Source organism: Schistocerca piceifrons, chromosome 1 (genome assembly GCF_021461385.2).
Source record: "Schistocerca piceifrons isolate TAMUIC-IGC-003096 chromosome 1, iqSchPice1.1, whole genome shotgun sequence".
In the NCBI taxonomy this organism is placed as follows: Eukaryota; Metazoa; Arthropoda; class Insecta; order Orthoptera; family Acrididae; genus Schistocerca; species Schistocerca piceifrons.
Genome location: NC_060138.1, coordinates 401,654,628 through 401,682,324, shown reverse-complemented (window position 1 = coordinate 401,682,324; position 27,697 = coordinate 401,654,628). Strand labels below are relative to the sequence as shown.

The 27,697-nt window shown below is 40.8% G+C and overlaps 1 protein-coding gene across 3 annotated transcripts in view; it reads right to left on the bottom strand.

Moving 5' to 3' along the window:
• Positions 1-6,225, bottom strand: part of LOC124794965 (2-oxoglutarate-dependent dioxygenase frbA-like) — a 188,016-nt gene extending 181,791 nt beyond the window's left edge. For all 3 annotated transcript variants that reach the window (XM_047258690.1, XM_047258706.1, XM_047258698.1), the window contains exon 1: positions 6,081-6,225. In XM_047258690.1, the coding sequence (XP_047114646.1) occupies positions 6,081-6,135 (55 nt within the window). In that variant the 5' untranslated portion in view covers positions 6,136-6,225. The remainder of the gene's footprint in view (positions 1-6,080) is intronic.
• Positions 6,226-27,697: the final 21,472 nt, after the last annotated feature.

Genomic DNA, 27,697 nt, shown 5'->3' with positions numbered 1-27,697 from the left:
ATATATCGTTTGGTTGGTGAACATCAAGCGGACTTCAGAAGAACCACATCATGTGCTGAGGAGATCTGGTGTCTGAAGACAAATTAAGGATGTGTTGAAGTATCAACACATTACATCGCGTCTGTGGGCTTCAAGAGGGCGTATGACCACGTTGACAGGAGGAGGGAGAAGGAGATTAGTGTTTAACGACCAGTCTAGAACGAGGTCTTTAGAAATGGCGCACAAGCTCAGATTTGGAAAGGATGAGGAAGGAAATTGGCCATCCGAGCATTTGCCTGAAACGATTTAGTGAAACCACGGAAAATCTAAATCAGGATGCCCGGACGCGGGTTTGAACCATAATCCTCCCGAATGCATGTCCTGTGATCTAAGCACTGTGCCACCTCGCTCAATCCGTTGCCGACAGCCAAACCGTTTTGAACGCTTCAGAAGAGCTCAGGGTAGACAGATAGACCAGATAACTAATCTACCGGATTCTCACAGACAAAACATCTCAAGCGAAGTTGCTTGGTGAAATATCTGATTCTTCTGAAGTACGTACAGGAGTTCGATAGGATATGACGTCTCCCCGCTTCTGTTCAACATTTTATTAGACAAAGTCGTCAGAGAATGGAGGAAATAAATCAAAGTTATAAATATCGGGAATCAAACCGAAGATTTAGCTACGTTCACTAAGACTAATGGGGAAATCAAGTACGTCATAGATACGTTAGACGAGGTAGCATCAAAGACAGGCCTCCAAATATCATTTAAGAGAACTTATTTGACGGAAAATTTACATTAAAATGTCATAAGATTTTCACTACAAATGAGATACGGGACGATTTCATATATGTCTTCTGTTAACTGTCTCGAAGAAATCACTGTACAATCTTGGGTAGACAGTGAAGTCAATTTAAAAAGAACCAACAGACTTCAGAAAACGTACAGAATAACATGGAATCACTAAAATAAAATAGTGATAATCTGTAATGCGAAACTTCAGACAGTTGTCAGACAGACAGTTGTCCTGCCTGAAGCACCATATGTCTCACAAACTACAACTCTAGGAGACCATTCGAAAATTGATGAAACTGCAAAGGAGGTGGGAAAAATTCTAAGAAAAAGTTGTTGTATTTCTAATGTAAATTGCAAGTGGATTAAAAGAAAAACTACAGACTTAAACACAGCAATAGATGGGCTCACTGATGTAATACCTAGATGCTTGAAGTTCTGTGTTCACATCTACAGAATGGACAACACTAGATTAACAAAAAACTGCTTAATATAATAAATTTAAAAACGATGAAAATCACTTGTTTAGAAGAAGTTAGGCAGGACTTACGATAAATGAATGTCACAGTAGATACCAACAAAGAAAGCAGAGCCTTTAGAATCCTAGTTGCGAGTCACGCAACTGCAGAGAAAGCTTAGAAAACATTGGAAAACAGTGGACAGAGGAACGCTAAAAACAACACAGCGAATTCAGGATATTTTGGGAAGAGAAGAAGAAAAAGAAGCTGCCAGACCAAGCCAACAAGTTCAAACGCGCCCTTTAACTGGACATAACGACGAAAGAAGAAAAATACTTTCAGTTAGACACGTAACCAGCAACTGGATGACAGTTGGACCTAGCAAATTTATTGGCTGAATCCAGTGCACGACAAAAAACCAAGACAGTGCCCTAGTGGAAGGTGAGGAGGTGACTTTAAAGAACATGGACGAGCAAAACAGATATGTAAGAGCGAAGATTGTAGACTTCGAGTAGTCTGGAAGAGATCTTTCGTTTTAGCACTGTAACGCAAATGGCTGATTATGATGGTGGCGGTGTTCGTGAAATAGGTTAACAGATGTAGATCAGAGTTGCGGAAACACTTCACTTGTGCATATCATTCCTGATCTTGGATAGCTTCAATCTGATTAACACCCATGGTAAGCCATATGCTGCATGGGGCTATAGCGTAACGACCTCATTTCTTGCGTCATTTTCTATACGTTAAGGCGTACTATACCCAAATAAAGAGCATGCATTTTCTCTGTCTCGCACTTTACAATTCTAGCTCGACTGCACAAGGTGTAGTTAACTTCTAGTACTGTTATTTCCTGTTCTGATTTTTCTCTTTACCTGAGACAGACAGACAGACAAACAGATGGATAGAGAGTTTCGCAACTAAGCGGAGCTTCCCATTGCTGCAGAAAATAAAGTGACCCAGGAGTGGCCCCAGGGAAGGGGTAGAGGACGTTCTTATCTTCGTGCGCACCAGGCGAACATGGATGAAGCGGGTGTCAAACGCTCATGAATTATGATATTGCACGGATTGTTTACTCAGCGAGAGATAATAAATGATTGTGTTATCTCGCAGCAAATACGGCATCTGCAGCATCCCCAAATACTGTTCCTTACGCCCTATAGTACTCCATTTGACTTAATACAGCTCAGTCAGTGTTACTCATGACTGTGACTGAGTCTTTTCTGCTTTCATCCGAAATATACATTAACAGCATCATGCTGTTCTTTTCAAAAGTTATAAAAACTATTGGAATTTCGTTCCTATGTTCACATTTTCTCCAAGTTGTATGCCGCGATATATTCTCTCGAGGCACTTAGGTTCCATGATATGTGCCCGTGGATGTCTGATGAGGAAAGCTCGGTAGGTATATTCAGCTGTCCACTGACAGTTTTTTGAGGTTTTGGGAAGGACGCCAGTGCTGGTCTGTGAGGATTATGCGGAACAGTTTGATTCGAAACGCCTCAAGAAGTGCATGTTCTTGCATCTTCTCATCAGGGCTATGTCGGGTTGTGGGGAGACCAAAAACAGGTTTCGCAGGTTCTGTTGGATACTTTCAAATAGCGTAGAAAGACGTAATCCAACTCACCAATCAACATTTACTGTAATGTTCTCTTAAGAGTTGTTCTAGCAATGCAACCATTTAGTCTACAGCCATTACAATGTATGTAATTTATTTGATCTCGTGTACACACGTTGCAGGAAATTCCTTTCTTTGTTCATCATTCTGGCCATGTCTAAATATATACCTGATTACAAACGGGGGTCACAGAGACGACCGAACGAGATTTCTGCAGTTCTCGTTCTCTCAAAAATTCGGCCAAATGTAGACAAAATACCAAACCAGGGTTGGATAAGACAAACGCATGGTGGGCACTGGACTAAATAAATCCGTCGAACTGGCGCCTGATAAACTTTCAATTCTACCCACTACTGAACAAGAAACTGTTGTCTCTTAAAAGGTCTTTACCATACGTCTTTTCACCAGTTACGATACTGAATATACATTTTAACCACCTGGAGATAAACGTGTCAAGCATTTGCTCACAGAATTTTAAATCACTAAACCTTCTGTTCCTGCCAATATCCACCACTTCCCGACTTGTAACGCCCTAGAAACAGGTGTCGGTCCAAACCCAGGCGTATACCGAGTGCGTCATTAAGCGCAACGGAGTCCCAGATGTTGAGCACCCAAAACCCCAATCAGCAATAACATCCGATTTCAAAAAGCGTTTTCTGTGATCGCATCAACCACTGTCTTTCAGGACATGGCACAAGGATGCATCTCTAATCGCGCTTGTGTGTCGATAGTGGGTTTTATCGCCACGCCAGATGAGGTAAAGTCAACACAAGACACGATGCGTTGTGAAACAGCAACACGCTAAATTATCAAGAAATTGATGCAAACCACAGAACTGTGGGAAATTACTAACGGATATAGTTTCTGTTCATTACATATATGGTCAATTCATACCAAGTGGTCCAGCACTGGTTGCTTGAACATCTCAGAAAAAAATTTATATTTGCTTGGTGAATTCCCCAATGTTTAGTAGTCACAAAAATATATTTTTTAAAAAATTACTGTTTATTATTTTGAAATGGCGGCCATATTTGCTCCAGGCCCCATGTGTTTTTTCGTATTTGCAAGCATCTACATTTTTTACAATTATTCAGTAGTGGGTTGTCCTAAGCCTTTCAGATAAAATACATTTAGTACAACACACTCTGGGCTACAAATTAACACCATTATCGCTTAGCTGAATATATTCTTTAACATATTTTTAATAGTTCAAAGTTACGAGCCACAAATTAAAAGAACTCAATTTTTGAACAGTAGTTTTCCAAAGAAAGATTAATTTCTCAGCTTTAATATTTTTTCTGCTATTGCACTGCAAAGTATAGTTACTTTTTATAGAGTATTAATGGTTAGCAGCTTACACTTAAAAAAACACACTATTTTCAAAAATGGATTTTTTTTAACGTTTTTTAACATCTGTGATATCTAGGCTTAGGAATAAAATATATCAGTTATTTATAAAAAATAACTATACTATACAGTTTAATAGTAGAAAAAATATTAAAGCTGAGAAGTTAATCTTTCTTTGGAAGACAACTGTTCAAAAATTGAGTTTTTTTAATTAGTGGCTGATAACCTTGAACTATTAAAATATGTTAAAGAATACATTCAGCTTAGTGATAATGGTGTTAATCTGTAGCCCAGACTGTGCTGAACTAAACGCATTTTATCTGAAAGTCTTAGAACAATTAACTACTTCATAACTGACCCTATAACAATTACTGAGCGGATAACCATCAATGCTCTGAGATAAGTTTTTTGTCACCTGTAAAATTTAGTTCTTGTGGCATGATACGTCTCGAAGCTGACCAGCACTTACTTGTATAAAAAATAAATGGGGATTTAATAATCTTGTGGTCCCCCCCCCCCCTCCCCTCACGGCGGACAAATTTCTGCGGACGCCCATGGTAGTACTAAGAGAGCAAATGTACTTTAGAGAGTGTTGATTAGGAGGTGATACTATATCTTACGAATAAAAGAAATACCAATTGTATCCTGCTGTATTGCCAGAGTGATAAAAGCCGAGAGTTTGTATATGACAAATCCTGGAAAACAGAGGGTTCAAAAAATGGTTCAAATGGCTCTGAGCACTATGGGACTTAACTTCTGAGGTCATCAGTCCCCTAGAACTTAGAACTACTTAAACCTAACTAACCTAAGGACAGCACACACATCCATGCCCGAGGCAGGATTCGAACCTGCGACCGTAGCGGTCGCACGGTTCCAGACTGTAGCGCCTAGAACCGCTCGGCCACTCTGGCCGGCCAAAAACAGAGGGTCCGTGAAAACTGCGACCATGGTAAAATCAGAAACTGACTGCCGGCTGTCACATTGTGATAACACACGATTCTTGATGACAAACATGACGCATATACCAACACGAAAAATCGTCTATCCATTGTTTCAACGTCAGAGCAGCTGCAATTGTTGCGCGGAATCAAGCACAGTAACAGTATACACTCTTTAGTGCGGGCTTCACGATGATTCGCTGAGTTTAAATGTAAGGACGCGTGTATACAGCTTATGAAAATGACTTCATAGTGCATTCTAAATGAGATTTTACAGCTTCGCTTTTAACTTCTGTAATCCTTTATGGAACCCAGTTAAATGTAGCAAATGAATATGTGTTTGGAGAGGGACCAGCGTGCGTGGGTCTCAGAATGGGAAAAGAAATCAGCTGTTTGCTTTCCAGAGTAATCATTTTCTTTGAGCTACTGAAGGAAACCACGGGCGAGCCATCTAAGAAACACATTTTCAGCTGCAAGATCGTCACAATTATTTGATCGAGTCTTTCAACTGCTCTAGTTGTAGGGGTGTGAACACACTTAGTAGATTTCAGTAACTTTCTGTCCATATTTTTTGTAATCATTGACGCTACGAAAAATTGTTTATTTTCTTATTTTAATGACAGAATTTTAGTGTCTGCTAAAACTCTTGCTTTGAGGAATCCTGTTTGCAACTTTTAAAATGAGCTACTCGCACGATAGGTTTCTTTATTTTTCTTATTTTAACGTCACGTACGCTGAAACTGTACGAGACATGTAGATATATCTGTTATTTTGCTTTCTTGCAATATATTGTCTCTAAACTTGTACTTCGACGTTTGCGTTGGACTCTGGTGTTCCGAATATTATTAACTTGCGGGTGAGATCACCGACTCACGCGAACGCTTTACATATGGCAAACGAATTGTAAGTAAGAGGAAGAACGTTATTATTCAAGAGTGCTGTACTCACCTAGGTGAGCGAGGTCGATTATAGGAATCTCTGATCTCGACAGCAATGTCTCCATTCTGCTTGACAGTGAGCGACTAAAGGCATAACATACCAGTCTACTTGATACTCGGCGAGCTCATATCCGCGGGACTGCAAACTGTTGACGCCACCGCCAGGGGCGCTCTATGACAGACACATTTCGATTAGTTTATGCCGATACCACCAGAGGTGTATACAATTGACATTTATTCTTGCAGCAGTTATTTAATTCATTTACGGCTGAAAATTACCAGATTAATGTAGTTTCCTTTTGGGGAACTCTAGGTCTTACATCGAAATAGTACAATTGTTTTTGCACTGTATCAGGTTCCAGGAAGGAATTGAAATCTTCCTGCTTTTAATCACCCCTCTCTCCTAATATTATTATTATTTTAATGCAATCAGCACGTTTGTAACACATAGACATCATAAGGAACTTACACAAATACGTGATGAAATCATATATTTTACTGTTAACTGATTTGGCATTTAATATATGCCATGACATTTTTATATTTTTTAAGTTGTTTTGGGTAAGCAATGTACATCCAGTTATTCTCAGTTGAAATTCCCCATGTTATATCACCTCATGCTTAATGACCACAACAGTTTGTGGCGTATAATATGAGAAAAACGATAGGCTATCTTTGACAGAATCACATTTTGTAGTATTTTTCTCCATTGTTCTATCACTACAATTTTACCCCATAGTTGTTGTCTGTGTGTGTGGGAAAGAAGTCACGTAATAGCTAGAATACAAATGAGCTATTTGGAGCACATGTTTCATCAGTGTTCAATGTTTTATGATGCCACATACTCCAATTAAATAGTAGCAGATATCAAACATTTATATAACAGCATCACTTCTGGAAGTATGGCTAGTATCTTCATGGATATCACATGATTTTGTGATAAAAATTATGCTTATATCTTTTGGGTTTTTATCAGATATAATTCTTCTGTCAGCACACCATATAGAAAACTACCTCCTTGACATAAACCTGTGAAGTAAGGACGCTATAATGCGACAGAAATGGCCCTGTCATGCCTAATAGCAGAGGAAATTCTGTCCTTTTTGGGACTTGAAAAAATTTGTTCTCAGTGAGCAATTGTAAACCTAAGTAGCTCATAATAATGTTTTCCTGCAAGCTTAATGTTTGAACTCATATGCTGATTATTTTTGACAATCCATTAAATAATATTACCAATATACAGTTATTGATAAGAAGTAACTAATCTTAAATCTGATAAGAAATTGCACAGGAGGAGTTAAAACAGTTGTGAGCAGCAATTTATACTTGTACTGGCAGAGTCAAATCATAACTGGATGCATGTCAGGCCTTCCAAATCAGTGAAAATATTCAGGAGGTACTGCTTCTGTCCACACATCTCAAATAGCTGCTGTGTTTTTAGTTTCACAAGAGCAGTAGCTGTCTGAGATGTCCAGACAGAAGTTATCACACTTTCAGTGCCTGATGAATGTTTTCATTTTCATTTCATCCAGCAAAGTGCACAAACAAATTATTGAAACCAGAAGAATTTTGTCAGTAGGCCTACAGGGCATAAGACACAAGTTACAACTTACACTACTTAGTACTGGGAGAGAAATAATAGAATTGATACCAGACACTGCAGTAGTTGCAATCCACACACTTCCAGCAGAGCAATAAATATGTCAAAACACTGAGTAAATTGGTGTGTGTCCCTATTCCAATCTAAGACTTGCACTTACAAGGGTATCCCTAGCACATTTAGGGCAACAGCAGATCGAAATAATACACACCTGAAAGAAATATATGGGGGAGGATCGAAAAGCACTACACGCCCAAAACCAACCAGATGTCTATGGAGTGGAAACATGCTGCTTCCCCAGTATAAAAAAAATCAAAGTGACTCACTCTGCTGGGAAAGTGCTTGTGACAGTGTTTTAGAATATGTATGGTGTGTTATTGGTTGACTTTGCTGAACACAGGCCACTGTGAATGCTGCAGCCTATATCAAAACTGTGGTTAAGTTGCATTAAAACTTTGGTTAAGTTGCATTGTGCCCTTTATGACAAAAGCCACAACATTAATGCTGATGGTGTCAGATTCCTTCATGACATGCTCACCTCCATGTTGCTGCTACTGTCATGAGAAAATCACCAAATCAGGATGGGAGATGATCCAGTATCCACCATACACTCTGGACCTTTCACCATAAGACTTTCATCTGTTTTGTCCCATGGAGAAATTCATGGATGGCCAACATATGCAGAAGTGAAATCAATAGTCCGCAGATGGCTATACTCCAACCAACTTCTACAAATATGGCATATTGAAACTGGTACCATGATGAGAGAAATGTGTTGACAACATTGGTGAATATGTAGAACAGTAGATAAAAGGCTTAAGGTTTTTTTTTTGTTATCTATTAAAATTTTTGGTAGTAAAATTATTGTGCATTTCTTTCTATCTTCCCTCAAATCTTGGCAAATAACGTGAGCTATTACTGGAAATTAAAATTGTTGGGCCACTGTTTGTGTTCCCTTCACTTGAACGCAAACATTCATTACAAGTTCTGTGCAGGTTAAGAATTCAGAACATAACAAAAGCTTCTGTCCAGTTGCAAATACAAAAAATGAAAACTGTGAAATATTGCAAGACTTTGTGTAGGCCCAAGACCACTCTAATCCCTTGAGAAATCCAGCTAGACAACGAACACAGCGTTTGCAGCATAGGTTGTCAACAGGTAGGTAGCTGGTACATATCTGGTAGACAGAAGTAGCTTATTAATACATCCAAGAACCAGAATAATACCAAGTGATGAGAGGCAAACTTCTAATTTGTTTTTTGGAGGGAGCAGCAGCACCAGGACTGGATGTGATGGCCTGGAAATCTGCTTATGAACCAGCGCTGGTGGGATAATTACATCCAATGAAGGCTGAGGTGAAAATGGTGATGTACTGCTGTAAAGAGTCTGCATCTGAATAAATGTGTTTACCTTGAATGCCAAGGCTGTATGAGTGGGAAAGTTTCACCTGGAAAGAATGGTAACTGTCAAAATGCAAGTACTACTGTTTGTTAGTAGGTTTAATGTGAACACAAGCATGTAGCTGACCTTCAGTGAAGATGAGATCAATGTCAAGGAAAGTAGCATGGGAGTCTGAATATGACAAGCTGAAATTTAATTGGGAGAATATATTTAAAGAAACCAAGAATTTAAACAGGTGAGCCTCACTATGAGTTCATCTGACAAATATGTCATCAATGTATCTACATCATTACAGATCTCAGGAAAGTTGCTTTCCAGCAACCCTTGCTCTGTTGGCTGAACTTGGGATTATGATGAAGGGCCTACTTTGCTGCACATGTAATGTCAACTGGAAATATTACTTTGGAGCCCAATCCCAAAACCATTCCAGCAGCAAACCTGACATTGAAATCTGCCTTGGACAGTTCCTATCACAATCCCAACTTGATCCCCCACCACTAGCTCTAAATCAACCCTTACAAGCCTTCCAAGAATTCTTCACATCCAGCATTGCTTCACTGCCCTTCCTCAGGTCCCTACAACATGACACCAACCTGTCCTCTGCAGAACTCCAGGCTCTTTGTTCCCTAAAAACTGATGACTCCATCATTATTGATCATTTTGTGTGTGTATAGACCTCCTAGTGGTAGTGTGGACACTTTTTTCAATAAATTAACAGAAGTTCTAGATAAAGTCTCAAGTACAAAGGTCAACATAATTCTGTGTGGGGACATTAAAATCAACACTAATATAAATGAATCCAGCAGCACCTTCAAAAACATCCATCAAAGTTTTGGCATGTCCCTATTGGTCAGTAGCGCAACAAGGGTTACCACAACGACTGCATCAGTAACTGATCATGTGGCCACAAATATGGACAAGGAAAAATGTGATGTAGCTGTAAAAGATCTCAGACTATCAGACCATCTCTGTGAAATAACAACAGTAAAATCAGGCATCGAATCATTCCCTAAACTACAAGCCTACAAACGACATCTATCAGAAATCAAAATAAAAGATTTTTCAAAAGAACTAGAAAAACAAAGCTGGGATGAAGTGTGTAAGGAATCCAATGTGAATATGAAATTCTCCACGTTGTTTAAATTGAACTCTGAAAAGGCATTTCCAAAAGTTTGCATGTCTGTATCACCATCTCATAAAAACAGGTGAATAACAGCAGATATTAAGAAGTCCTCCCAAACACTTAAACACCTCAGTTCTATGAAAAAGATTCACAATGATCCAGAATTCTTAAATTTCTATCATAGATACAAAAAGATCTATAGGAAGGTGCTGATTGCTGCAAAAAAAGTCATTTAATGACAAAATAATATATAATGCAGAGAATAAAAGCAAAGCAGTCTGGGATGTTATAAAAAAGGAACTGGGGAGAGGCAAACAAGCGCAGAATAACATACTGCTAAGGGAGGGGGGTAAGGTAATAAATGATCCATAACACTTAGCAAACTTACGTAAACGAGCATTTTTCAAGTACTGCAGAGAAGTTACAGCAAAAATTCCCCAAAGCAAATATAATGCCTGTAAATGATGTTGCACTAAATACAATGATGTTACTTACAACCACAGAGAACGAAGTCAATAAAACTGTTCAAAAACTAAAAAACAAAAAGTCAGTAGGCTTAGATGAAGTACCAGTGTATGTACTGAAACAATGCATAGGGATTATACAAGGCCCTTAGCAAATAAAATAAATGAATCTTTTACATCAGGGCTCATTTCCAGAGAAGTTAAAACAGGCAAGAGTTGTACCTTTGCTTAAGAAAGGTATGGCAGAAGACATGGGAAATTACTGGCCCACTTCCCTGTTGTCAGCATTCTCAAAAATAATAGAAGCAATTATGAAAGACAGATTAATGAATTACCTGAATAAATACAGTACAATATTTTAAGCGAATCACAGTTTGATTTCCGAAGTGGCAAAAATACAGAGTCAGCCATAGTAGAATTCACAAAAGTTGTACCTGATGCTCTTGATAAAGATGAGTGTATCACAGGCATATTTTGGGATCTTTCTAAGGCATTTGATACAATCAACCACAAGATTCTATTAAATAAATTAGAAGAATTACGAATAAGAGGGGTAGCTAATGACAGGTTTCTATCATACCTAACAGGTAAGGTACAAAGAGTAGAGATAACACATACTTCAAATAGATCTAAACATTTAGTAAAACACTTATCAGAATCAAAATACATTAATATAGTGGTTCCTCAAGGTATCATATTAGGACCAATACTATTCCTGATATACATAAATGACTTTCCCAATAGTGTTACTCATGGTGATAAAAATTCTCTTTGCTGATGACAGCAATATTATAGCCACTGAGAAAACCAGAGAACTCCTTGCTGAGAAAGCAAATGAAACTCTCAAGGAAGTTTATGATTGGTCAATAATCACTAAAATGACATTGAACATAAGGAAAACTAACGCCATGAATTTCAGTTTGAAGAGGAAAAATGACAATGTTAAATTAAATGTAGATGGCACCTCTATAGACTGTATTACAAATGCATAATTTCTAGGAATGAATATTGATTCTCAGTTGAAGTGGTGTAACACACAAAGGTACTTGCAAAAAGAATGTCACCAGCATATTATGTCCTTGGAATCCTATCATCAGTGTGTAACATGCAGTGTCTTTTAGTTACATATTATTCATATGTACACTCAATTCTTAGCTACGGCATTCATTTTTTGGGAACAAACACACAAAATATGAACACAATTTTCAAACTCCAGAAAAGAGCCATAAGAATAATAACTAAAAATATTAGTCGAGCTCATTTTGAATATCTGTTCAAAACACTAGGGATTTTAACTGCTCCATGTGAATACATTTACCAGTCAGTTGTACACATAAAAAATAACATTTGTAATTACTGCACAAACAGCTCTGTCCATGACCATGCAACAAGAGATAGACTCAGCTTACATTTACCAAGAAAAAATAAACATAAAACTCAAAACAGCATTTTCTACCAAAGAATAAAATTGTACAATAAATTACCAAAAGAGATTAAAGAAATTGCAAAAATACACTTATTTAAAAAGGCAGCTAAAAAGTACCTGTTATGCAATACATTTTATACATTGAAGGATTACTTAGATAAACTGGAGTAGGGGTCTGATAAAAAAATGTTATACAAATAAATAATAATAATAATAATAATAATAATAATAATAATAATAATTATTATTATTATTATTATTATTATTATTATAAAACATCCAACATTCCACATAACACCTTCACTTTCTAATTTTATTCCTTCTTTTTTCCTTTCTAGAAATACTATATGCAAAGCACAATACTAACACCTCACTCATTATGGATGGATGCTGCCTCAGTTTTTCAAATGGGAAGCTGTGTACAGTGAGTGAAATGTTTTGAAACAATGTATGCGTAGTGTGTGCAGTGACTGATAGTGAAATATGAGTGAACAGTGTGGCATTACATTATTTAACAAGTTATTTGTAAGAAAAAGTTTGTGTACCAGGAGCAAATCTAATGATTTTCTCTAACTAGAAGTCTGTAAATATATGTGTATACAAATTAGCTTATTTTAAATTGATCTAAACTTGTAAATAACAATATAGCGGAGATGCTGAGCCACGATAGGCACAATAAAAAGATTCACATAATCATAGCTTTCAACCATTAAGGCCTCCTTTGTCAACAGTAGACACACATACACACACGCACACACACACACTAATGCAAGCGCAACTTGCACACAAATCTGCAGTCTCAGAGAGCTGAAACTACACTGCGAGCAGCAGCACTAGTGCATGACGGGAGTGGCAACTGGGTGGGGGTAAGGAGGAAGTTGGGGCAGGGAGGGGGAGGGATAGTGTGATGGGAGTGGCGGGCAGTGAAATGTTGCAGTTTAGACAGAGGGTAGGAGAAAAGGTGCGGAGGGGGAGGGGGTAAGTAGCAGAAAGGAGAGAAATAAAAATAAAAGAAATTAAAAGACTGGGTGTGGTGGTGAAATGAAGGCTGTGTAGTCCTGGAATGGGAACAGGGAGGGGGCTGGTTGGGTGAGGACAGTGACCAACGAAGGTTGAAGCCAGGAGGGTTACAGGAACATAGGATGTATTGCAGGGAAAGTTCCCACCTGCGCAATTCAGAAAAGTTGGTGTTGGTGGGAAGGATCCATATGGCACAGGCTGTGAAGCAGTCATTGAGATGAGGAGTATCATGTTTGGCAGCGTGTTCAGCTACAGGGTGGTCCACTTATTTTTTTGGTCACAGTTTGTCGGTGGCCGTTCATGCAGACAGACAGCTTGTTGGTTGTCATGCCTACATAGAATGCAGGGCAGTGGTTGCAGCTTAGCTTGTACATAACATGACTGGTTTCACAGGTAGCCCTGCCTTTGATGGGATAGGTGATGTTAGTGACTGGACTGGAGTGAGTGGTGGTAGGAGGATGTATGGGACAGGTCTTGCATCTAGGTCTATTACAGGAGTATGAACCATGAGGTAGGGATTGGGAGCAGGGGTTGTGTAAGGATGGACGAGTGTATTGTGTAGGTTCGGTGGGCAGCGGAATATCACGGCAGGACATTCCATCCTGGATTTTTCCATTGTTAAACTTGTCTGACATTTGGCATTACCCCCAAAGGCCTCACACTTAAAGTTCCCATCTCTGGCTGCAACCCTTCTTTCCATCAGTCCCTATACCAATTTCAAACTGAACAATCCATTGCCCTCAGCTACCTAATCCCTCACCTACATATCAACTCAGCCAATGAACACACCCGTCAACTCCTATCCTTAATAAAATTCCTCAGTCTTTCCTCTCCCACATCCACACCGGCTGCTCAGAGCATCCTCCTACAGGCCAACTGCAAATTAGAACAGCGTGCCACCCTCCACCTCAAAAAACTATCCAATCTCCTGGTTTCCCACCTCCGGAAAGGCAACTCACTCACCCTTCACAACCTTTCCAACAAACCTCAACCTCCTCTCATTGCACACAAACCCAGTCTCTCCCATCTACTCAATCTCCCACTTCCAGCTCCACTCCCTCCAAAATCTCAAAATTCCAATCAACACAATCTGGAACCACAACACCCTAATTCAGTAGTTAACCTTTCCTCCAAACCTCTCTCCCAATCCGAAACCTCTGTCCTATCCAAAGGCCTCACCTTCAGCCCCACTCCCAGATTCAACCAAACAGCCCTTGTCAAAGATTTACTGTCCTACACTCGTACTCTCTGCTGGAAATATCACTTTGCCACGAAGAGAAATGATCCTAATCCTACTCCTAATGATCCAAATCCCCAAGACACTATCCAAATTGAACCCTGCCTGGAACAGTTCCGTCCTCCGTCACAGCGGGACCCACCTCCTCTTCCTCAAAATCACCCTCTCCAAACCTTCGAGGAATTTCTGACTTCCAGCCTTGCCTCTCAATCCTTCTGCTGAAGCCCAGGCTATCCGTGATCTGAAGGCTGACCGATCAATCGTCATTCTTCCGGTGGACAAGGGTTTCATGACCGTGGTACTTGATCGTCGGGAGTATGTGGCTGAGGGAGTGCATCAGCTTTCAGACAGCACCACATACAAAGTTTGCCAAGGTAATCCCATTCCTGATGTCCAGGCGGAGCTTCAAGGAATCCTCAGAACCTTAGGCCGCCTACAAAACCTTTCACCTGACTCCATCAACCTCCTGACCCCACCGACGACCTGCACCCCTACCTTCTACCTTCTTCCTAAAATTCACAAACCCAATCATCCCGGCCACCCCATTGTAGCTGGTTACCAAGCCCCCACAGAACGTATCTCTGCCTACGTAGATCAACACCTTCAACCCATTACATGCAGTCTCCCATCCTTCATCAAAGACACCAACCACTTTCTCGAACGCCTGGAATCCTTACCCAATCTGTTACCCCCGGAAACCATCCTTGTAACCATTGATGCCACTTCCTTATACACAAATATTCCGCACGTCCAGGGCCTCGCTGCGATGGAGCACTTCCTTTCACGCCAATCACCTGCCACCCTATCTAAGACCTCTTTCCTCATTACCTTAGCCAGCTTCATCCTGACCCACAACTTCTTCACTTTTGAAGGCCAGACATACCAACAATTAAAAGGAACAGCCATGGGTACCAGGATGGCCCCCTCGTATGCCAACCTATTCATGGGTCGCTTAGAGGAAGCCTTCTTGGTTACCCAGGCCTGCCAACCCAAAGTTTGGTACAGATTTATTGATGAGATCATCATGATCTGGACTCACAGTGAAGAAGAACTCCAGAATTTCCTCTCCAACCTCAATTCCTTTGGTTCCATCAGATTCACCTGGTCCTACTCCAAATCCCATGCCACTTTCCTTGACGTTGACCTCCATCTGTCCAATGGCCAGCTTCACACGTCCGTCCACATCAAACCCACCAACAAGCAACAGTGCCTCCATTATGACAGCTGCCACCCATTCCACATCAAACGGTCCCTTCCCTACAGCCTAGGTCTTCGTGGCAAACGAATCTGCTCCAGTCTGGAATCCATGAACCATTACACCAACAATCTGAAAACAGCTTTCGCATCCCGCAACTACCCTCCCGACCTGGTACAGAAGCAAATAACCAGAGCCACTTCCTCATCCCCTCAAACCCAGAACCTCCCACAGAAGAACCACAAAAGTGCCCCACTTGTGACAGGATATTTTCTGGGACTGGATCAGACTCTGAATGTGGCTCTCCAGCAGGGATACGACTTCCTCAAATCCTGCCCTGAAACGAGATCCATCCTTCATGAAATCCTCCCCACTCCACAAAGAGTGTCTTTCCGCAGTCCACTTAACCTTCGTAACCTCTTAGTTCATCCCTCTGAAATCCCCAAACCACCTTGCCTACCCTCTGGCTCCTACCCTTGTAACTGCCCCCAGTGTAAAACCTGTCCCATGCACCCTCCCACCACCACCTACTCCAGTCCTGTAACCCAGAAGGTGTACACGATCAAAGGCAGAGCCACGTGTGAAAGCACCCACGTGATTTACCAACTGACCTGCCTACACTGTGAAGCTTTCTATGTAGGAATGACCAGCAACAAACTGTCCTTTCGCATGAATGGACACAGGCAGACAGTGTTTGTTGGTAATGAGGATCACCCTGTGGCTTGATGCACGGCCAGCACATCTTGGCACAGTGTTACACTGTCCGGGTTATCTGGATACTTCCCACTAACACCAACCTGTCAGAACTCCGGAGATTGGAACTTGCCCTTCAGTATATCCTCTCTTCTCGTTATCCGCCAGGCCTCAACCTCCGCTAATTTCAAGTTGCCGCTGCTCATACCTCACCTGTCTTTCAACAACATCTTTGCCTCTGTACTTCCGCCTCGACTGACATCTTTGCCCAAACTCTTTGCCTTTACAAGTGTCTGCTTGTGTCTGTGTATGTGTGGATGGATATGTGTGTGTGTGCGAGTGTATACCTGTCCTTTTTTCCCCTTAAGGTAAGTCTTTCCACTCCCGGGATTGGAATGACTCCTTACCCTCTCTCTTAAAACCCACATCCTTTCATCTTTCCCTCTCCTTCCCTCTTTCCTGATGAAGCAACCGTTGGTTGCGAAAGCTTGAATTTTGTGTGTATGTTTGTGTGTCTATCGACCTGCCAGCACTTTCGTTTGGTACGTCACATCATCTTTGTTTTTAGATATAAACTTATAAATACTTTGACATGTCCTATATCCTTGTAAAAAGAGATCTACACATGAGTAAAGCTACTACTACTACAACAACTACTACTACTACTACTATCCTCCCAGGGAACAAGGGATCTAGCATTGTGGTACCTGAATAATGTGAGTAAGTTCGCAAACGCCTATGCCAGCTATCTGACACTTCTACGAACAGCATCTGCCATCAAGATCCCAACCCTGTGACTCAAACGTACCTGTAGTCCCTTCTTAAAATCTCAGGCCCATTATAAAGACTAACACTTCAATCCAAAAAACTTCTTACGCTATCCAAACCATGCACACCCGCCTTTTATGTTCATACTAAGATCCAGAAACCCAATCACCCCAGCCATCCCATAGTTGCTGGTTTCAAAACACCCACTGAATGTATGTCTGTCTTAGTTGATCAACACCCATAGTACAAAGACTTTCCTCCTATGTTAATGATACCAACCATTTCCTAGAATGTCTGAAATCCATGCCTGTCCCACTCTAACCACACATCTTGCTTGTCACCATTGATGCCAACTCCCTCTATACCAACATCCCCCATATCTGTAGTCAGTCTGCTGCCGAACATTTCCTCAGTCAGCACCAACCTGGTTCCAAAACTATGACTTTCTTCCTGCGCACCTTAATGAACTGTGTACTCACCAACAACAACTTTACCTTTGAGGGGGCAGATACACAAACAAATTAGAGACACAACCATAGGAACAAGGGTTGCTACTTCCAATGACATCATTTTCATGTGTCGCTTAGAGGGGGCTTTCCCAAGATCCATAAGCATTTAGCCCTTGGTTTGGTGTAAAAACTTTGATGACCTCTATGCCATATGGATTCACATTGAGGCTCACCTGTTAAAAGTTCTTGGAATCTCTAATTCTGAATCCCATGCCATTTTCCCTGATGTTGATCTCATCCTCACAAAATGTCAGCTGCAAACATCTGTTCACATTAAACCTACTAACAAACAACAGTACTCACATTTGGACAGCTGCCATCCTTCCCATGTCAAGCGTGCCTTCCCATACAGCCTTGACATCTGAAGCAAACATTTTTGTTCAGGTACAGACTCTTTACAGCAATACACCACCAATCTTTCCTGTGCCATTACATCCAGTCCTGGTACTGCTGATCACTCAAAAAAACAAAAAAAAAACAAAAAAATTACACTTCTTGTTACTCAGTATTAACTTGGTCTTGAATATATTTATCAGGTACTTTAGCAAGACTATGACTCCTTAAAATCATTGCCTGAAATGAGATCCATTCTGTCTGGCATTTTGCCCACCACATCTACAATAGATATGGCCATCATCCCATTTAAAACTCATTAAGGAACAAGAGTGGCAGGATATTTATAGTGCTGATAATCTAGACAATAAATATAATGCTTTCTTCAACACATTTTTTTCTTGCTCTTTAGAGTTGCTTTCCATTAGAATGTTCAAAATGGGGCACTGGTATTAAGAGGGAGCCTGGGTGGCTCACTAGGAGGATAAGAATGTCACGTAGAACAAAGTGGGACTCATATCAAAATATTATTAGGAAGGCAAAAATTATGTAGTGCACAAATAGAATATCTTAATTCTCAGGATAAAATTATAAATAAATGGTCACTTGAGACTGACATGTCTGGTCAGCAGCACCAGGCTATAAAGTCAGTGCCTAGTAGAAATGTTTCAGTTACTGGTAAATCAGATATACGTAAAGCATGTAATCATCACTTTCTGAATATAGCAAAACTAAGTAGATGTTAGTTCCTACAGGGAATCATATAACTCTCCTATAAAATAGCTTTCCAAGACTGTTATCTGAAATACCCCTCTGTGATACTGACAACGGGGAGATTGAGTCAATAATTAAATCACTAAAAAGCAAGGAGTCTCATCTATGTGATGGAGTATCTAGCAGAATTCTAAAGTACTGTTCTGCATAAGTGAGCCCCGTACTTAGCCATATCTGTAACTTTTTCTTTCGGAATGCTCAGTTTCCTGACTGATTAAAATACTCGGAAGTGAAGCCATTTCTTAAGAAAGGAGAAATGGATTCTATAGACAATTTTGGACCTATTTCTATGCCATCATTGTTTGCTAAAGTTATTTAAAAGGTTGTATATACAAGGGTAATTGATCATTTCAAGTCACATAACCTGCTATCAAACGCACAGCTTGGTTTTAAAAGTGGTTTAACAACTGGAAATACTACATTTGCTTTTTTTGTGAGGCTCTGAATGGATTAAATAATAGGCTGGGAATGCTAGGCACTTTCTTTGATTTAACTAAAATGTTTGATTGTGTTGATCACAAAATGTTAGTGCAAAAGTTGGACCATTATGGATAAGGGGAGTAGCTAACAATCGGTTCACTACTTGCTTTAAGAACAGACAACAGAAGGCCATTCTCTGCAGTACTGAGAATGGCTATGACATGCGTTCCTGACGGGGCACAATTAAGTGTGGGGTGCCCCTGGGGTTGGTGCCAGGGTCACTACTGTTTCTTATTTATATAAATGATATGCCTTCTAGTAATTTTTCCCCAAGGGCTCTATTGTATAGCTAGATGATGACATCCTCTTGGGTAAAATATTCCAGAGGTAAAATAGTCCCCCACTCGGATTTCTGTGCACGGAGTACTCAGGAGGACGTCGTCATCAGGAGAAACAAAACTGGCATTCTATGGATGGGGGCGTGCAATGCCACATCCTTTAATCCGGCAGGTAGGTTAGAAAATTTGAAAAGAGACACGGATAAATTAAAGTTAGATATAGTGGGAATTCGTGAAGTTCAGTGGCAGGAGGAACAGGACTTCTCGTCATGTGACTACATGGTTATAAATACAGAATCAAATAGGGGTAATGCAGGATTATGTTTAATAATGAATAAAAAATAGGAATGCGCATAAGCTACTATGAACAGCATAGTGAATGCATTATTGTAGCCAAGATAGACAGAAAGCCCACACCCACTAGCTCCGCAAGATGTGGAGGAGATATAGGAAATGTATGATGAGATAAAAGAAATTATTCAGATAGTTAAGGGACATGGAAATTTAATAACCAGGGGGGGGGGGGGGGGGACTGGAATTCGAAAGTAGGAAAAGGAGGAGAAGGAAAAATAATAGGTAAATAGGAGCTGTGGGGAAAGGAATGAAAGAGGAAGCCACCTGGTAGAATTTTGCAGAGAGCATAGTTTAATCATTGCTAACACTTGGTTTAGGAATCATGACAGATGATTGTAAATGTGGAAGAAACCTAGATTTATTATATTATGGTATGACAGAGATTTCAGAACCAAATTTTAAATTATAAGACATTTCTGGGGGCAGATGTGGATTCTGACCACCATTTATTGATTATGAACTGCAGATTAAAACTGAAGAAACTGCAAAAAGGCAGGAATTTAAGAAGATGAGACTTGTATAAACTCAAACAACCAGAGATTCTAGAGAGTTTCAGTTGCAGCATTGGGGAACAATTGACAAGAACAGAGGAAAGGAATGCTGTGGAAGAAGTATGGATAGCTTTAAGAGATGAAATAGTGAAGGCAGCAGAGGATCAAGTAGGTAAAAAGACAAGGGCTGGTAGAAATCCTTGCATAATACAAGAGATACTGAATTTAATCAACGAAGGAAGAAAATATAAAAATGCAATAAATGAAGCAGGGCAAAAGAGAATACAAAGGCCTAAAAAATGTGATTGACAGGAAGGGCAAAATGGCTAAGCAGGAATGGCTCAAGGACAAATGCAAGGACATAGAAGCATATGTCACTAGGTTTAAGAGGGATAAGATAGATGCTGCCTACAGGAAAACTGAAGAGAACTTTGGTGAAAAGAGAACCACCAGCGTGAATATCAAGAGCTCAGATAGAAAACCGGTCCTAAGCAAAGGAGGGAAAGCAGAACGGTGGAAAGAGTATATTGAGAATCTATACAAGGGACATGTACTTCAGGGCAATATTGTTGCAGATGAAGCTCAGTAGCATAGTCATCGTGGTGTAGTGGTTGTGATACTAGACTGTTTCACGGAGGGTTGTGAGTTCTAAACCCACCTGGATTGTAAAATTTTACTTTCTATATTCAGTTTGAGTACATTCTAGAAGTATCCACAAATTGACATTTGTACTGGAATTGTACTGGAATGTCCTGTAACTGTATATATACTGTGTGTGTTCTAGCTGGAGGCAGTTCACTCCATGCTCTTGTATGTGCAAGTGCTGAATAAACCTTCATTAAGTGAAGTTAGTGTTTGTCATTCATCTAATTACACCTTCTTCTACATGACATTATTCTGGTGGAGACGCTGGGTATTGGAACTTGTGATAGTGCACATTATTGACAACACAGTGGCTCCCATCAGGCCACGACAGAGCTGACGTTTACGTGGCGAGAAACCCGAGTTCGAGCCATACTCAGGAGCTTGCAATCTATCGGAGACAGAAGAAGATGAGGACGTTGCGATGACAGCAACTGTGTGCCACCACATGAGAGATCCTTCCGAGTTCTCTGGTGATGATGACCAAGATTCAAGCAAGTGGCTGAAGGTAAAAGAGAGTATAGCCAAATTTTACAAATGGGATGACAGTGTGTGTTTGGCTAACATATTTTTCTACTTGGAGTGCACTGCCAAGCAATGGTATGAGAACAACAAGGAGAAGTTCACAAGCTGGGAAGTATTCCAGGCAGAACTGTGCAAGTATTTCGGTGACACACAACGACAGAAGTGCAAGGCAGAAGAGAAATTAAAGCATAGGGCACAGCATCCAGGAGAAACTACAGCATTCTACATTCAAGACGTCTTGGAGCTGTGTAAAATGGTGGATCCTAGAATGAAGGAGAAAGATAAGGTTGCACTCTCCTGAAGGGTGTTGCTGAGGATGTGCATCAAGCCCTACTCCTAAAGGAGGTTTCGACAGCAGACGACTTCATAAAATGGTGCCAGTATATCGAGACAATGCATCAAAAAAGAATTACATGCAAGAAGTTTGAATGGCTTCCAAACATCGTATCGATGTCTGTGATGGAGGAAGAAACTGATTTCACAGGTGTTCTTCATCAGATAGTGAGAGAGGAAGTTCAGAAGACACTTGGATTGCACGGCGAGCAAAAAACCGAGATGTTTCAAGAGATCATAAGGGAGGAAGTGGAACAGACATTGAACCCAATCTCTTGTCCTTCATTTCCCTTTAAAATGGTGAAAAAGTCGAGACCCATGCACAGTTACATTCCTACAATGCCGCATGAGGAACCTGTTTGGGCACCAAGGAAGAGGACCCAGGATAACCAACCAGTACGTTTCCAGTGCGGATGACCGAGACATGTGGTGCACTATTGTCGAGAAAGGTGGCGGATATTTGATGACACCCACACCAGAAGACAGCAGATCGATCTTAGCTGACACCAACTCCGGGACGACGGAGATGAACAAGAAGGTGTGGGTGCAGGACGACATAGGTCACCATCACCGCAAGCTAGCTGCAGGGGAGGATGCTCCCCAAAATGCTGATCAACATCTCCATCGCCATTTAGAAGCTCCAGCTGATCACCTTGCCACTGCAACCTGAAAAACTAAAGGGTGACCTTCCTTGGAGGTGAGGCCGCCGAAGAGAAAAATCCACTGCTGTCGATCACTACCAAAATGATAGGAAACTACATCGATATCCTCTTGGATGGCTGACCAGCCCTAGCTCTTGTGGACTCTGTTGCATCATATTCAGTCATTTAGGAGAAGTACTGTCACTAGTTGCAGAAAACCATATTTGTCAACATAAAAACATCTCTGCTGAAGGTGGCTAATGGGAACTATGTAAAACTTACAGGAAGATGTATCACTCGTGTGGGTATAAGTGACCATACACAACACTTAGAATTCATTGTCTTACAAGAGTGTAGTCATGACGTCATCCTCAGATGGGACTTTTTGAAAGCTTCTCAGGCAATTATAGATTGTGGTCGCTCAAAGATTATGCTAGACGAGATGAGATACTGTGGACAGGAAGATGCGCATCCGAGTGTGTGGAGACTATGTGAGCTGGATTAAGTGATCATTCCTGCAGTCAGCACTAGAGCGGTAACTGTCATGTGTCATACCATGCATCAATCCATGGATCTTGTAGTGGAATATAAGAGAAGCATACTTCTGAAGAATAACTTGGTCATCCTAAACTCTGTCATCTCGTTTAAGAACAGATTCGATAAATTATGGATAGTTAACTGTCGCTGAGAACCGCAGATCCTTCCAAGACACATGTGCATAGCAAATGCTGAGTCGTTAATTGCCAAACAGCTGACCATCATAGAAACCTCCCATGCTGAGTCTGTGGGCAAAATTAGTGCTACGACTGCGAGACAAGATCTTCTAGCTCGACTATCACCAGATCTCACCAAGGAAGAACAGAAGAAGCTATTTGCCATTCTTCAAGAGTTCTCTGAATGCTTCAATCAACAGGTGAAGAGCAAATTAGACAAATCAATGGTGAAGCACCAGACCATCAACCAATAAGCCAGAAAGAATACTGTGTGTCAGCAATGGAATGTCAAATAATTTGCGACGAGGTAGAGAAAATGATGAAGAATCACATCATTCAGCCTACGCAGAGCCCATGGTCGTCACCAGTGGTCCTCGTCAGGAAGAAGGATGGCAGTTGGCACTTTTTTGTTGATTACAGGAGCTTAATAAGATAACTAAAAAGGACGTTTACCCTCTTCCACGAATTGACGATACACTAGATTGTCTGAAGGGGGCTAAGTTTTTCTCAATCATGACATGTACTCAAGATACTGGCAAATCGAAGTAGATGAAGCTGATCATGAGAAAACTGCATTCATCACCCCTGAGGGCCCGTTTGAGTTTAAGGTAATGCCGCTTGGTTTGTGTAATGCACCAGCAACTTTTGAATGGATGATGGATAATCTTGTTATTTAGATGACATTTTAGTGTTCTCAGACATTTGATGAACACACAAAAAGACTGAGGAGCGTTCTTAAGTGTCTCCGACAAGGCGCACTGAAACTTAATCCAAGAAAGTGTCTCTTTGGAGCAAAAGAAATCAGAATACTTGGACACCTTGAGTCAAATGAAGGTGTGCGACCAGACCCAGAAAAGGTGAGATCTATAACGAAATTTCCTATTCCTAAAAGTATTAGAGACGTGAGAAGCTTCCTTGAATTATGTTCTTATTACCGTCATTTTATCAAAGACTTTTGTATCAAAGCCAGACCACTCCAAGAGTTGTTAAAAGCTGATGCTAAATTTATCTGGGGTGGTTCTTAACAATATTCTATGGATGTGCTGTAAAAAGGTCTGACGACTAACCTGTACTTTGTCTGTATGATGAGAGAGCACCTACAGAACTACACACAGATGCCAGCGGGTTTGGGATTGGTGCTGTTTGGGTTCAAATTTCAGATGGAAAAGAGAAGGTTATAGCCTATGCTTCTAGGACACTTACAAAAGCCGAGAGAAACTGCTCAACTACAGAAAGAGAATGTCCTGCTGTGATATGGGCCATGTGCAAATTTCGACAGTATCTCTATCTAAAGTAATTCACAATTGTTACAGACCACATTGACTTTGTTGGTTGACAGGTCTTAAGGATCTAACAGGACGACTTGCTGGTGGGCACTACATCTTCAAGAGTATGACATTACCATAGTGTACAAAAGTGGAAGAAAACACCAAGATGCCGACTGTCTCTCAAGAAACCCTGTGCAAGACCATGAAGACTTTGATGAAGATAGTGACTGTCTTGCTGCACTCCAGGATCTGTCTGCTGAGCAGATGAAGGATGCCAAGATATCTCAAATTATGCTTGCTTTAAACCAGTCAGAGGATGTGAAAGGACAGTTTGATGTGGTCAATGGATTGCTTTGCAAGAAAAACTTTGAGCCGTTTCGAAAGAGGTGGCTACCAGTGATTCCTAAACACATGCACTTAGGTGTTCTACAGAAATTCCATGACACACCTGAGGCCGGACATTTAGGATTTACTAAGACATACGATAGGATGAACAAGAGATTTTTCTGGCCACGTTAATTTAGGAGTGTTTGTCACTATGTGTCACACTGTCAAGAGTGCTGGAGGAGAAAGGCAGTTCCTCAGAAACCACCTGGCCCACTCATACCAATTCCACCAGCCAAAACGCCTTTCCAGCGTGTTGGGATTGACCTCCTCGGACAATCTCCAACATCTGCTAGTGGCAATAGATGGATTATTGTTGTTTGCACTGATTATCTGACACACTGTGCCATTACAAAAGACGTGAAAATAGCCAAAGCAATCCGGCAGTTCCTCAGAAACCACCTGGCCCACTCATACCAATTCCACCAGCCAAAACGCCTTTCCAGCGTGTTGGGATTGACCTCCTCGGACAATCTCCAACATCTGCTAGTGGCAATAGATGGATTATTGTTGTTTGCACTGATTATCTGACACACTGTGCCATTACAAAAGACGTGAAAATAGCCAAAGCATCCGAGATAGCCAAATTCATCGTGGAAGACATTGTATTAAAACACAGTGCCCCAAGGTCATTAATTACGGATCGAAGGTAAGTTTTTCAATCGAATCTTGTGACAGAGATAAACCGTTGGTGCAACATTACTCATCACAAGATGACTGCCTACCATCCACAAACTAACGGGCTTACTGAATGCCTTAATAAGACTGTGGCCAACATGCTATCAATGTTTGTCAATTTTGAGCAGAGCAACTGGGATGAGGTGCTACCTTTTATGACATTTGCCTACAACACTGCCAAACAAGACACCACATGATTTACACCATTTTTCCTGGTGCATGGGCATGAGGCGACCAGGACGATGACACTGTGTTTCCGTTACATCCCGATGACATGTACAACAACTACATCGGCCAGGTGTTAACCAGAGCTGAGAAAGCTCGGCTGTCAGCTTGACTCTCCAACTTCAGGTGCAAGAAAATGAACGCTGACGGTATGACGCAAGCCACCGCCCTGTTGTCTACCAGCCTGGTGACCTTGTCTGTTTGGAAGGTTGGTCTCTCAGAGAAGCTCCTCAGGCACTAATTTGGACCTTATAAGGTTGTAAGACAGTTGTCTGATGTTACTTATAAAGTTGAAGATTTCGACCCCGACACAAGACGACGAAAGATCAGAGATACAGTCCACGTTCTTCACATGAAGCCCTATAAGGATCCTGCAACCCAGGGTAAATTTGAAGCTCCAGTGACAGGCAACGAGTAGAAAGGTGATGAAGAGCGTAGCAGCAGAGGAAGATCTAAGAATATCACCACCAGGGCGAGCATCAATCATCGGGAGTCGGAGTATGCAGGACTGATGACTCGTTCCCGAACCAGGAGGATGCAACACTGAGACGCTGTTCTCTTAAGGAAGGAGCAATGTCACAGAAGAAGCTCAGTAGCACAGTCACCGTGGTGTTGTGGTTATGATACTAGACTGATGCATGGAGGGTTGTGAGTTCTAAACCCACCTGGACTGTAAAATTTTACTTTCTATATTTGGTTCGAGTACATTCTAGAAGTATCCACAAATGTCAAGAATCATTGTAGTGGAATGTTCTGTAACTGTACATATACTGTATGTGTTCTAGCCGGAGGCAGTTCGTCCCGTGCTCTTGTATGTGCAAATGCTGAATAAACCTTCGTTAAGTGCAGTTAGTGTTTGTCATTCATCTAATTGCACCTTCTTCAACATGACAATATTATGGAAATGGAAGAGGATGCAGATGAAGATGAGGAGGGAGATATAATACTGTGTGAAACATCTGACAAAACACTGAAAGACTTAAGTCAAAACAAAACCCTGAGAATAGACAGCATCCCATCAGAGTTACTGATAGCCTTGGGAAAGGCAGCCATGACAAAACTGTTCCATCTGGTGAGCAAGATGTATGATATAGGTGAAATACCCTCAGACTTCAAGAAGAATATAATAATTCCAATTCCAAAAAAAGCAGGTGCTGACAGGTGTGAAAATTATCTTAACTATCAGTTTAATAAGTCACGGTTGCAAAATATTAACACAAATTGTTTACAGAAGAATGGAAATACTGGTAGAAGCTGACCTCGAGGAAGAATTAATTTGGATTCTGGAGAAAAGTAGGAACACCCAAGGCAATACTGACCCTACGACTTCTCACAGAAGATAGGTTAAGAAAAGTTAAACCGACGTTTACAGCATTTGTAGACTTGGGGAAAGCTTTGGACAATGTTGACTGGAATACTCTCTTTCAAATTCTAAAGGTGGCAGGGGTAAAATACAGGGAGCAAAAGGGTATTTACAACTTGTACAGAAACCAGACGGCAGTTACAAGAGTCGAGGGGCATGAAAGGGAAACAGTGGTTGGGAAGGTAGTGAGACAGGGTTGTAGCCTATCCCCGATGTTATTCAATCTGTAAACTGAGCAAGCTGTAAAAGAAACAAAAGAAAAATTTGGAGTAGGAATTCTAGTCCAGGGAGAAGAAATAAAAACTCTGAGATTCGCTGATGACATTGCAATTCTGTCGAGATAGCAAACGACTTGGAAGAGCAGTTGAATGAATAGACAGTGTCTTGAAAGGAAGACATAAGATAAAAAGCAACAAAAGCAAAACCAGGGTAATGGAATGTAGTCTAATTAAATCAGGTGATGCTGAGGTGATTAGCTTAGGAAATGAGACACTTAAAGTAGTAGATGAGTTTTGCTATTTGGGAAGCAAACTAACTGATGATGGTTGAAGAAGGGAGGATATGAAATGCGGACTGGCAATTGCAAGTAAAGAATTTCTGAACAAGAGAAATTTGTTAACATCGAGTATAGATTAAAGTGTCAGGATGTCCTTTCTGTATTTTTATGGAGTGTAGCCATGTATGGAAGTGAAACAGGGACAATAAATAG